We start from the raw sequence: 13,318 nt of genomic DNA, 5'->3' as shown, positions 1-13,318 counted from the left end.
TGGTAATTCTGCAGTTTATTCCATAAGCATCTTAAGGCAGGACACCATCTTTACTAAGACTGACATCTTAGTCCAGTGACTCTCTTTTAACCCCTTGCCCCAGGCATTAACTTTCAAGCAAGCGTGGGGATGCAAAGTGTGGGGATTTTTGGCGGGTCCCCCTCCCACCGAAAGTCTTGGAAGTCCAGTTGCATAATCTTTACTTCAGCATACAACCTTGGAGGCCAGCAGAGGTGGCTTGAATAATGAGTACCACAGATAAGCAGTGTGCAGAGATAGGGAGAGGGGAAAAAGCCAAGCAAGCACGCAAGCATAGCAATAGTACCTACACAAAGTTAATGGCCAGAGGAATAGCAATTACTATACACAGATATATGACTCTTGACATTCTGCCCCCCTTAAGGTCCCCTTCCCCCAGGTTTGTCTGGTCTGGATATTTGAGGTGAGTCTTTAATAAGCTTCTGACAGTTAGTATCGCTGGCTCGGACCCATTCTGAGAGGGAAATGGGTCCATTTGATGAGATAGTACAATTCCCCTCACCTGATTTTGGAATCTAAGATTTCCTGCACCTCATGATGAATCTGATCACGAACCAGTGTCGGATCCGGAGGTTGATGTGGATGCCAAGAGGAAGAACCAGGATCGCGTTTCAGGTAGCTGGCATGAAAACAAGGGTGGACATGTTTTAGATTCTTAGGCAACTCAAGTTCCACAGTCACATTATTTATAATCCTTTTGATAGGGAACAGCCCCAAATATTTCATCCCCAGTTTTTTGCAGTTTTGAGTATTTGGGAGGTGCTTAGTGGAGACGTACACTGTATCCCCCACCTTGAGGTCCCACAGTTTAGAATGTTTTTTATCATAGTACATTTTATTGTCCTCTTTAGCTTTAGCCAACTGGTTTTGGATAGCTCCCCATCCCTGTGAGATCTGTGACCACCGCTCCGTTAAATCAACAGGGGCAGTTGGTGGTGATAGGAGTTCCGGGAAGGGGCTAGCGTTGGTCGCGCTGTGGACACTATTATTATATGCATACTCTGCAAAAGGTAGCTGTGATGCCCAGTTGTCCTGTTGAAAAGAAATATAGCATCGCAGGAAATGCTGTAGAACCATGTTCATGCGTTCCGCCCATCCATCCGTCGGTGGGTGGTACGCCGAACTGAACCCCTGTTCTATTCCTGCCAATTTGCAAAAGTGCGCCCAAAAGGTGTGGCCTGCAGTCGGAAATTATCTTACTCAGGAAAGCTTGGAGCCTTGTTGTACAAACAATTGGGCTAGCTTCTTAGTGGTAGGTAGCTGCTTGCACGGAATAAAATGAGCCTGTTTGGGAAAAGTGTTCACCACCATCCACAGTACTGTTTTCCATTGGGAGGGGGGTAGATTGGTTATAAAGTCCATGGAAATGCATTCCCAGGGCCGGGAGGCTGCGGCTAGTGGCTGTAACTCACTAGTTACCAAAAGTTTCTTTAAAAGTTTCTTAAATTACCAAAGTTTCTTTAAGGGAGGTTGGGAACAAGTCCGGAGGGCCCGCCCCCTTCTGCTCCTGTGCTCGGATGGTAACCAGAGCACTGAGTTGGGCGGGGGTAAACAGAGAGTCTATAACCACCTCCCTCTTGCTCTCGTGTTGCGGTAGGTGGGACAATGTGTCAGCTAGGAAGTTCAGCCTCCCTGGGATGTGCCCCAGTGTGAATTTGAATTTGTGGGAAAACCCCACCCATCGGACCTGTTTGGTTGTGAGTTTGTGGGTGGCAATCAGGGAAGCGAGGTTCTTATGGTCTGGCCATAATTCAAATGGCTCCCTCGCCCCCTCTAAGTAGTTGTGCCACTTCTCTAAGGCCAATTTGGTGGCAGAGGCCTCTTTATCCCGTACTGACCAGTTCCGCTCTGAGAGGAAGAACTTTTGAGACAAGTACGCACAAGGCTGGAGTTTCCCATCCTCCCCCTGTTGGAGCAATACAGCGGCTCGGGCCACATCGCTTTCGTCACATTGTACCATGATTTTTTTATTTTCATCGGGGTGGGTAAGGCAAGGTTCAGAAATGAAGCATTGTTTGAGGTCCTAGAATGCCTTTTGGCATTCCAGGGACCAATCCAGCATGGCACTTGCTTTAGCGGCGGCGGCGGCAGCACCCTTCCCCTTAGTTTTTAATAGTTCTGTTAAGGGCATGATGATGGCACCAAAGTTATTTATGAATTCTCTGTAAAAATTCATGAATCCGAGGAAGCTTTGTAATTGCTTCTGGGTTTTGGGTGCCGCACACTCCGTTACAGCTTGTACCTTGGTGGGGTCCATTCCAAGCCCCCTCCCCCCCCCCCGAAACTTGGTAGCCTAGGAAGTCAAGTTCCGTTTTGTGGAATTCACATTTTGAAAGTTTGGCAAACAGTTTATTCTCATATAGGGTCTACGATACTTGGCGTACTAATTGTACATTAGAGGGGAGATCCTGTGACTAGATTAACACGTCATCCAGATAACAGACCACCCTCTTGTAGAGGAACTTGTGTAAGACCTCGTTGATTAAATTCATGAAGACCCCTTATGTCCCCTTCAACCCGAATGGCATAACCAGATACTCGAATTGTCCCAAAGGGGTGTTGAAGGTAGTTTTCCATTCCTCCCCCTCCTGAATGCGAACCCGGAAGTACGCATCCCTGAGATCCAATTTAGTAAAAATCTTTTCCTGGGAGACCTCGCTAAGAAGATCTCTAATTAGGGGGAGAGGATACACATTACTCCTTGAAATAGCGTTCAAGCCCTGAAAGTCTGTACAGAGCTTCAAACTACCATCCTTTTTCTTTCGAAATAAGACCAGGGCTGCATGTGGGAACTTGGCTGGCTGGATAAAGCCCCTTTGCAAATTCACATCCTGAAATTTCTTCAACTCCTCCCTCTCGGCTCTACTCATGGAGTACAGTTTTGCTTTGGAGAGCGGTTCCCCCTCCACCAATTCAGTGGCACAATCAGTGAGGCGGTGTGGGGGGAGCGTATCAGCCTCGGCTGCATCAAACACCTCTCTCAAGTCTCGGTACTCGGGGGGGATGGAGGAAACCTCTAACACTGTCAAGCATAGGCTTTCGACCTGATGGGGAGGATGGGGGGCCCACTTTTGATTTTATCTGTGCTTGTTGCACTCCCTGTGTTGGAAATAGATGACACTCCACTCCACTGGACAAAAGGGGTCATGGTCTGCCAACCGCTCCAAGCTGAGGACTGCCTGGAACTTGGTGGATGGGGCGATCACAAAAGTTCTGGGCTCCCAGTGTTCCCCCACCCACAAGGTACAGACCTCCATTCCCTCAGTGTCCCCCCTCATTGGCTCTCTGTCAATTTGCTCGAAAAGTTAGGGAGTGGGGAGCGGTTTCCTCTAGAGCTCCAGAGCCTCTACCAGGCTGGGGGATAACAGGTCTTCGAGCATCCGGAGTCTAGGAGGGCTCTAACACATGAAAATTGTTTAGCCTCTGGGTTAACTAGAGTGATAGGCACAAAGTACAACATTCCTGAGATTCTCACCTGTAGTGGCGTGGCTGTTAGGTTGACCTGCTGTTGCGCACTTTTCGCAGCAGGTTGTTGTCGTTTCCCGACAGCTCCTCACTCTCCTCTTCCCCAGAAGCCACAGGGGTCGGGCACCAGTAGTGGAGCAGAGCGGCCTTCCCCTTGGCTTTCTTCTATGCTTTCCCCTTTGTTGGGGTGGTTGTCAGTTACTCGTGAGGTTGGCTTGGACACTCATTGGCCACATAGTTCTCCCCACCACATTTAAAGCACAGTCTTGCCTTGGCCCAGCGTTCCTTCTCGCCCGTGGTGAGGGGAGTCCCCTGACTCCACTTCACTGGAGTGGGTTTTGGTCCCTTTTCTTTCTGGTCTTAGGACCCCACTCTCCTTTGTTACTTATGGTGGAAAGGTATAATCTTCTGCCAATCCTCGCAGGCAAGCTGGATCCAGTCGACTAATGCCTGGGGGTTCCCCGCTTTGAGGGTCTCCCTGAAGATGCTGGAGTTGAGGCCTCTCTTAAACTGTTCGTTTTGGACCCCATCATCCCAGTGATGCACTTTTGTGTTAAGGAGATGGAATTCGGCTGTGTACTCCCGCACAGATTTTGACCCTTGGCAGAGCTCCTGCAGGACAGAGATGCCGTTGGTCTCTTGCAGGGGATCTTCAAACTGGATGTGCAGTGCCTGGAGCAGCTCCCTAGCTGAGTTAAGGGCAGGGGAGTGGACCTCGTACAGATTCATGAACCAGTTAGCCACTGCTCCTTCTAGGCACCCCCCAATGTAAATCACTTTCGACTCTGCAGTTGGGAAGTTGCATGCTCATACGCGTAGGTGCCCCCTCACCAGCACCAGGAAGTAACCCAACTTAGCTGGGTCTCCGTTGAATCTCGCCTCATGGAGCTTTGGACCTCCTGGAACTGGGATGGGCTCGGTGGGGACTTCTGGGGGCCCCCGCGGCTGAGGAGGGGGAGTTGATCACCTCCCGCGGGGATTTCCAGGCACCCCCCCCCGGGGGCTTCCCCATCTGGTATCACAGGCGGTGCTGCCGGCGGATCTCAGGCAGGAGGCACCCCAGTGACCTGAGCAGCTAGATCCTTCAGCTGACAGGTGAGGCCTCTCAACTCCTGAAATCATTCATCACCATCATCTCCTCCTTTAGTTGTCAGGCCTGCAGCATCATTGCTTCTTGGACCCATCTGCCTGGGCCCTTACTGGGTCCGCTTCGACAGGTATGCTCAGCATCCTCAGTCTCATCAAAGGATCCCCATGTGCGGAAAGCTCCGTAAAGGGCTGATGATTGAAAGCAGGGAGGGGCCCCTTGGGTGTCTCGGATAATACTCTCCCGGAGGCTCCCAGTGTCAAGCAGTGTTTTATTCTTCTGTGACTATGTTTATCTGAATATAACTGCCATGCTTTAAAATGTTACCCTGAACTAAGCTAAGGCACATCAAAGTAGAGAACTATCTGGCGCCTCTTTCGCTTTTACCAACAAATGCAGCAATCTGGTCTTTGAAGATAAAGCCTCCAGGAACATGTTCCCAGGCCAGGCCTGGGCCCAGGAAGAATAACCGCAGGGAGATAAAGTACTGTGTGAATTTTCACACTTGAATACAGGACTGTTTAGTAATTGTAGCTTTGTTTATAGATCCTTTGATGTGCCCACTTTAAGTATGCATTCTACTGCTACTCTGTATCAGTTCCAATACTTGGCTCAATAGAAGCACATGGATTATCAATAAAACCATACTTTGTTTCAACTCAAGGACTGGTTACTTTGAAATCTGCTTGCTTGACACCCAGATCCCCACTCCTTTTTTCTGACCATCACCAAAGTGGGGGTACTATCACTGGCCCCCGTGGTTTCAGCTTTTCTTCCAAAGGTTTAGGTTGTTCCTCCTTAGCTTTGTCCTTCTCTTCTCCTGACATTCTCAGGGATGAATAGGCAGCTAAGGTTAATTGTGCATCTTAGCAGTTTGTCAGGACCTCGAGCCAAGGAGGAACCACACAGTCTGGTAATTCTGCAGTTTATTCCAGAAGCATCTTAAGGCAGGACACCATCTTTGCTAAGACTGACGTCTTAGCCCAGTGACTCTCTTTTAACCCCTCGCCCCAGCCGTTAATTTTCAAGCAAGCGTGGGGATGCAAAGCACGGGGATTTTTGGCAGGTCCCCCTCCCACCGAAAGTCTTGGAAGTCCAGGTGCATAATCTTTACTTCAGTGTCTGACCTTGGAGGCCGGCAGAGGCAGCTTGAATAATGAGTTCCACAGATAAGCAGTGTGCAGAGAAAGGGAGAGGGGGGAAGGCCGAGCAAGCATAGCAATGGTACCTACACAAAGTTCATGGCAAAGAGGAATAGCAGTTAATGTACACAGATATATGACTCTTGACAGCAACTAGGTATGGCCTTGGCTGTGACTGATGTTGACCTCCATTGTCTGAAGGTGTCAGGACTAGGTATAATGACAATGCTTGCTTGGTGCTCTACATGGCAACCCCATGTTTAAGTATTATGAAATTTTTTTTTGCCTTGTGCCTTCATTCCAGATTAGTGGCTGCTACAGAGTTAATAGATGGAGCGCCTGAAGAACTATGGATTCATGACATTGTACAGAAGGCAGTAATCAGCACCATCCCAAAGAAAAAGAGATGCAAGAAAGCAAAGTGGCTGTCTGATGAGGCTTTACAAATAGCTGAGGAAAGAAGAAAAGTGAAAAGGAAAGATTCACGCAACTGAATGTAGATTTCCAGAGAACAGCAAGGAGAGATAAGGAGGTCTTCCTGAAGGAACAATGCAAAGCAATAGAAGAAAATAACAGAATGGAAAGGACAAGAGATCTCTTCGAGAAAATTGGAGAAATCAAGGGAACGTTTCATGCAAAGATGACCATGATAAAGGACAAAATGGCAGGGATCTAACAGAAGCTGAAGACATTAGGAAGAGGTGGCAAGAATACACAGAAGAATTATACAAGGAGGATCTCAATGTCCTTCACAACCATGACAGTGAAATCGCTGACCTTGAGCCAGACATCCTGGAGTGTGAAGTCAAATGGGCCTTAGAAAGCATTACTAACAACAAAGCAAGCGGAGATTATGGTTGAGCTATTCAAAGTCCTAAAAGACAGTGCTGTTAAAGTGATGCACACATTATGTCAGCAAATTTGGAAGACGCAACAGTGGCCACAGGATTGGAAAATATCAGTTTATACTCCCATCCCAAAGAAGGGTAATGCCACGGGCTGTTCAAACTATTGCACCATTGCACTCATTTCACATGATTTAATTTTGATTTATTGGATTTATAACCCGCCCTCCCTGCCGAAGCAGGCTCAGGGCGGCATGCCAGCAAGGTCATATTAAAGATCCTACAAGCTAGGCTTCAGCAGTATGTAGATCAGGAACTACCAGAAGTTCAAGCTGGGTTTCAGAGAGGTAATGGAACTAGCGCAGGGTTTCCCAAACTTTTTCCCCCATGGCCCGGTTATTTTTACATTTCTCCTTATTGGCCCACTAAAATTTGGGAGTGGAACCGGGAGCCAAGAATTATGTCATTTCCTGTGATGTCACTTCCAGGGCACTCCCCCAAACCTGCCTCTTTTTCTGAGTAACTTCATTTTCAGAAAAATCTCTCTGAAACTCATGCTGAGGGGTGGAAAATGGGCAGTCTGCAACTTTTTCATACATTCCCAGCATCCTCTCTTTGCACCCCCACACCTGCAAGCACCTATCTGTTTGTGTGTTCTTCTCCAGCTTGCAAGCGCTCCTAATTCCCATGTTCAGTTGCTTGCACCACCTACACACCCCTTCCTCAACAGCACTGGCCAGTGTATGCAGTTGGAAGTGCTGTTGCCATTGCCATCAAGAATGCCAGTACTTTGTACCACCCACACTGGGCCCTGGCAGCTGCTCTACCTCAAAATATGCCAACACGTTTAGTAGGCCCTTTCTTCAACTCTTACTATTGGAACCCTGCTTCATGCTACAACCAAGCTTGCTTGGTTTTAAGAAAATCTTTCGACAGCTATTTTTCATACTTTTCTGTAGCTATGAAATTAAGACATTTGCTCCTTGGGAGGACAGCTATGGCGAACCTGGGCAGTATAATAAAAAGTAGAGACATCATCCTGCCAACAAAAGCCCATATAGTCAAAGCGATGGTATTCCCAGTAGTAATGTATGGCTGTGGGAGTTGGACCATAAGGAAGGCTGAGTGCAGAAGAATAGATGATTTCAAGCTGTGGTGCTGGAGAAGAATCTTGAGAGTCCCTTGGACTGCAAGAAGATCCAATCAGTCAATTCTAAGGGAAATCAACCCTGACTGTTCCCTGGAAGGTCAAATGCTGAAGCTGAAACTCAAATACTTTGGCCACCAATTGAGAAGGGAGTACTTACTGGAGAAGATCCTGATGCTGGGAAAGACAGAAGGCAAAAGAAGAAGGGGACGGCAAAAGATGAGATGGCTGGACAGATGGCTGGGGCAAAAACCAAGAACCTTCTTTGAGAAGAAGCTCTCTGTGAGAGATCTGCCACCACATCAAGGCAGACTCCTTGAACAAACTGAGATCACACAAACACTCAGAAGGGAGGACTGGATTCCGGTGGTCAGCAGGGTTTCCCAAGATTCAGACCAGAAAACTAGCTGGGGCTGAGACACACAGAAGTGAGAGGCTGGTATTAGCTCTCAGAGGTATGAGTCCTAGAAGTTAGTGTGGATGGCTGTGAGGGAGAATTAATCTGGCACCAGTCAGGAGTTCTCTCTCTGTGTGGAAAAGAGTAATTGACAGTTTGTTATTTTTATGATTTGAGTAGCCAGAGCATAGGGCTATATCATCTGAACTGCAAAGCATTCCTAGTGCCCAGTAGGCACTGCCTGCCTGCCATAGAGTTCTGCAGAATTCTAAAGCTTGCCTGTTTAGTAGTTTAAAAATCTTCTGCCAGGGTTATATATTTAATTTTATTTCAGCCTGACAAATCTCTGTGTTTAGTCATTGATTATTTTGCCAACCATCTGCCTGCCAACTGATTCATTGATATTGATCAGATCTAATCTATATTATTTTATCCCTTTTCCTTGCCTTTTGTTATCCAATAAATATTTTTTGTGGTTTTGAATTTAAAACCGTATGGTGCCTATTTTTACAGAAATCTGACAGGATTTCTGTATGTGTGCCTGAGGGACTGAGGGAAGGTAACAGAGGAAAAATTTATAGTGGTCACCCTCCCAATCTGACCCTGGCCGGTCCTTCACAGCCTCTTCTGAGATTAGATGGGTGGCAACTCTTTTTGTCATGATACCAAAGCTCTGGAACTCCCTCCTCAAGGAGATTCATCTGTTCCCTTCTGTTGTCTTCTTCCACCAGTGGGTGACGATGTTCTTGTTCATTTGGCATTCCCTCGGTGATCCCTCCTTCCTAACAAATGTTTTATGCTTTGTATGTAATTTAACTATTTTATATGCACTTTAACTCTGTTTCTCTTTTTAAAGTTATTTTTAATGAGGTATGTTTGGTACCAGGGTTAGTTTAATGGTTTTATCATGTATGTTTTAAATTGTTAGCCACCTTGGCAGCCCTTATAAGGGCAGAAATGTGGGATACAAATTGTGTTAATAATAATGATACTTGAAAGAGTGTTACTGTTTTTATGGAAACCTGCATTTATAACTGCACCAAGTTCTACCCATAGTCTTGAAGCACCTTATTACTTGTGTAGGAAAGTACTTCGTCATTATAAACCAGAACAAAACTGAATCAGTTACTACTGTTAATAGAAGAAGTGTCATTTGAGTGGAGAACTTAAAGTGCTTATCTATAGATTTTCTTTATCTAATCAGCATGATAGATCTGATACCTGCTGATTAGATAAACTGGGATCCCACCTATGGTTTCCTCAAGCACAAGGAGGAGGTCAAATTTTCACCAATTCTCCCTTCCTGCAACAGTCCCAAATCCCTTCAAAATGCTGCTCCTGCAGATAGAGAATCAGAGGTCTTCTGCAGGAGAGAGGAATTGGTGAAATTTGTCCATGGAAATTCTAGGCAGGATCCCGGATCTGACATAAATGGGACTTTGTGGGCTCTGGCCATGCATTTCATAAAACGTAATGCCATGTAGTGGGGATATAACTGTATAAAGGATACAGAGAAACACAATTAAATATATTCTTTTTTACTTAAAATACAAACACGCTTAAAACTCTTGCAATTTTTTTAAAATGGAAAGATGGGGGAATAGTGGGATTTGGCAATACAGTTTTAAAAATAAAACATAACTAAAAAGCACAAGGATGACAGCAGAAGCTTAGGAAGACATCTGGTGACTGGGCACTGCAAGCTTCTCCCCATGCCCCCAGGTCTACTGATTAGCAAAAAATATAACCAAAAATATAGTATTTAATATGCTCCTCTGGCTGTGCGTTCCCAGTTTAGATCTCTAAACCTCCATATGAGATTGGCAGTGGCTCTTCAGTGTAATATGCTCCTCTGGCTGTGGGTTCCCAATTTAGAGCATTCACTAGGCACCAGTTCTAAGGTCCATTCAGCAGAGACATGCTGACTCAAAGCATCAACCCTTTGTTTGCAAGGTCACAAAACTCCAGCAAAGAGCAGCTTCTAACTGGCCATATACGTGCTGAAAAATGAAACTGAGCTCCACTCCATTATGATACAGCACAGACAAAGCTGCAAAGAAAATGTGAAATAGCCTTTCCACTAAGGTCTCTGTGCCCAGATGCACCTGCTAGCATGGCCTTGGGTCAGCCACAGCTCTGGCAGAGGTTGTCCTTGAAAGGGCAGCTGCTGTGAGAGCCCTCTCCAGCCCCACCCACCTCACAGGATGTCTGTTGTGGGGGAGGAAGGGAAAGGAGATTGTGAGCCGCTCTGAGACTCTTCGGAGTGGAGGGCGGGATATAAATCCAATATCATCATCTTCAGATAGACTACTCCCAAAATAGTCTATCTGGCCACAGAAACCTGAATGGAAGAGTCCATTCCACATTTTCTTCACAGCTTTGCAGACCCAGAATTTCTTCCTGCTTTAGCTGGCAAAGACAAGGCAGAAGGAGCTGAGAACTTTGGCAGCCTGGGAGCTTCAAAGGGTGAGGACAGGAGGGGAAAAAAGAGCCCCATGGACCTGACTAAAGCTCTGGGTGGGCCAGTTCTGACTCGCAGGCCAGACATTTGACACCCCTGGTCTAGCTGACTAATTAAGACCTTCCTCTCAAGTCTTCCTTTCTGTGATGCCTCCTAAAGAGGTGAGGCAAGTGGCAACTAAAGATGGGGCATTTTCTGTGATGGCACCTCACCTTTGGAGTGTCCTTTTCCTTGAAGCTTACCTGGTGTCTACTTTACTTCCTTTTAAATGCTCCTGATTTTAATAAATTTTCCCTCCAGTATTTTAGTGATGCTTGTGTTTATACTGTGGATTTGAAGAGGTGGCATAGAAATGTTCTAAAATACATACCGGTAGCTGATAAGAAAGTTATGCACTACTAATTGTTACTGACAGATATTATTCATCGGCCAACATTCTGAAAAGAACTCTTAGGCAGTCATGAACTGATCACAATATTCCAAATGTGCAGGTACTTTTTGCTTCTGCTGTTTGGGCTCTGTAATGTCTGGTTGGATAACAGTCACTAGATAGGTCTGTGCTGTTTGGTTCACATATTGGAACAAAATTTGAGTCCAGACAAAGTTTTATTCAAGGTACAAGATTTTGTGTTCATGCATACTTCCTCAAATTCAATGGAAAGGGTTACCAGCCCATACATATAGGCAGAGGTTGAACAGTAAATTAGTACGCAGCATAATGAAAATGTCTAACAGATTCAAGCACCAAACAGGAATAATTATGCTGCATGCTGATTTACTGTGCACCTACCTATATGTATGTATGGGTAACTTCCATTTCATTGTATCTGAAGAGGTGTGTGTGCACACGAATGCTTATACCTTGAATGAAACTTCGTTGGTTTTAAAGGTGCCACTGGACTCAGACTTTGTTCTGTTGCTTCAGATCATAACCTTTTGACCTTATTTATACAAAGCCTCTTGGTTTCCATTCTGTTTTTCAGCTTGCTGCATGTGCCAGTAAATCTGAAATTAGTTTTTAAAGGATGTTTTAAAGTCTGCACGTGCCTGTCTGTATTCTTCGCTGTGTGATTGTTTTAAGCTCTGGCTTCATCATAAAGTAGTTTAAAAAATTTTTTATTGTATTCATTCAGAAAGATCCCAAGTAACTTGTCCTAACTGCACCTGCATTGTTCCTTCCTCTTTCTTTTCAGGGAAACAGTGTTTCTTAGTTCTGCGTCAACAGCAGTTCAGCGTCCAGGCTCTGGTGGCTGTGGGAGACCATGCAAGTAAGCAGATGGTAAAGTTTGCTGCCAAGTAAGTCTGCAGTTATATCCTGTTATCACAGTAAACAATGGTGGGAACCCCTGCTCCCAGGGGGTGGGGCCATTTTCACACATCAACATAATGGTGTGTTTGTTTTTAAAATGTAGTTATTTAAATTGTCACTTAACTACAATGCTGAATGCCTGATACTCACAAAAGATCAAATGGAACACAGTCTTGAAATTCATTCTTAGCTGCCAATGAGCATTCTGTCTGTAGACAGCTTCCATTTACTTTCATGTTGGCAGGCTTAACTTGAGACATTTTGTTGCATTGGAGGGAAAGTAAAAGCACAACTGTTTTTTCTTAAATATTGGATCTTCACTGTGTCATGTTCTGACTTTTAAAAATACAGGAAAAAATAGAAAATCAGTATTGTAATTTCCCCCCTTAATTTGTGCTTAATCTTACTGTTACTAAAAAGCATTTTGTTTTTTGTTTCTTCCTCCACCTTTACTTCTGTTTAACAAGAACATGCTCAAAGCTGCTTGTTTAGTCAGTAATTTTCACTGCTGTACTTGGTACCAATTAAAAGGTTCCAAACAGTGTTCACTTTTAAAAGGACATCTTATCCAAGGTAGGCTGAATATTGTCTGGAACAAAAGCCCAGTCTTATTCTGATTGAGTTTTATTGGACTGATTCTGCATTAGCCTTTGTCCCAGTCTCATTCTTGGCTCCCAAGTTTGCGTGGGACGGGGAGCAAGCACACAGCCCTGTGGAGCACACAGCTCCAGAGATGCCAAAACAGGAGCCACTGTGAGGTGCCCCAACAGAAGGGAAGCGAGTGCTAAGTGCAGAATCAGTCCAGGTCTATACTGCCTCTCCCAAGTTAGAGATAAAGAAAGAGTAGATTTTTACATATTTGGTATGTCTCCTAACCTCAGTCCATCACATGGACCAGTCAGATATGAAAACCTCAGAGACCCAAAATAAGCTGTTTGTGTACCAGTACATGTCAGGATAATCAGGACGATTGCAATGCAATGCTAAACCCAAGGCAGAAGCCATGTTGAAATAGATATAATTTCATTTTTGGGATAGGGATAAATGTGAATCTGATAACTGTAGATGCAGTCCAATGGTCAAACAACTTCACCCTGTAGGTCTAGCTGAGCACACCAAACCCTCCCTGTTTAGGCAGCGAGCATCCTTTGATAAAATGAGTACCCAGCTTGCTGGGGATAAAGTGTAGATGTCTGGAGAAGGCAGCGACAAACCACCCTGTAAAAAAGTCTGCTGTGAAAACGTTGTTATGCGACGTCACCCCAGAGTCAGAAACGACTGGTGCTTGCACAGGGGACTACCTTTACTTTTTATATTTTTGCTCACCTGTGGAGCGATATGGTCCCTGAATGGCTTCAGGACACTTTATGGGATCTGATGCCACCAGCTTTCTAGATAATCTGGTGGAGGACAGGTATTCCCAGTT

General features: G+C 45.4%; 1 protein-coding gene across 1 annotated transcript in view; it reads left to right on the top strand.

The window, feature by feature from the left end:
* Positions 1-13,318, top strand: part of DARS1 (aspartyl-tRNA synthetase 1) — a 103,664-nt gene that overhangs the window by 15,428 nt on the left and 74,918 nt on the right. Inside the window, exon 4 of the mRNA XM_060256967.1 lies at positions 11,777-11,879. Within this exon, the coding sequence (XP_060112950.1) occupies positions 11,777-11,879 (103 nt within the window). The remainder of the gene's footprint in view (positions 1-11,776; positions 11,880-13,318) is intronic.

Source organism: Heteronotia binoei, chromosome 16 (assembly GCF_032191835.1).
Source record: "Heteronotia binoei isolate CCM8104 ecotype False Entrance Well chromosome 16, APGP_CSIRO_Hbin_v1, whole genome shotgun sequence".
Classification (NCBI taxonomy): Eukaryota; Metazoa; Chordata; class Lepidosauria; order Squamata; family Gekkonidae; genus Heteronotia; species Heteronotia binoei.
Note: the sequence above shows the minus strand (reverse complement) of the source record. Positions and strands in the feature narration are given on the sequence as shown.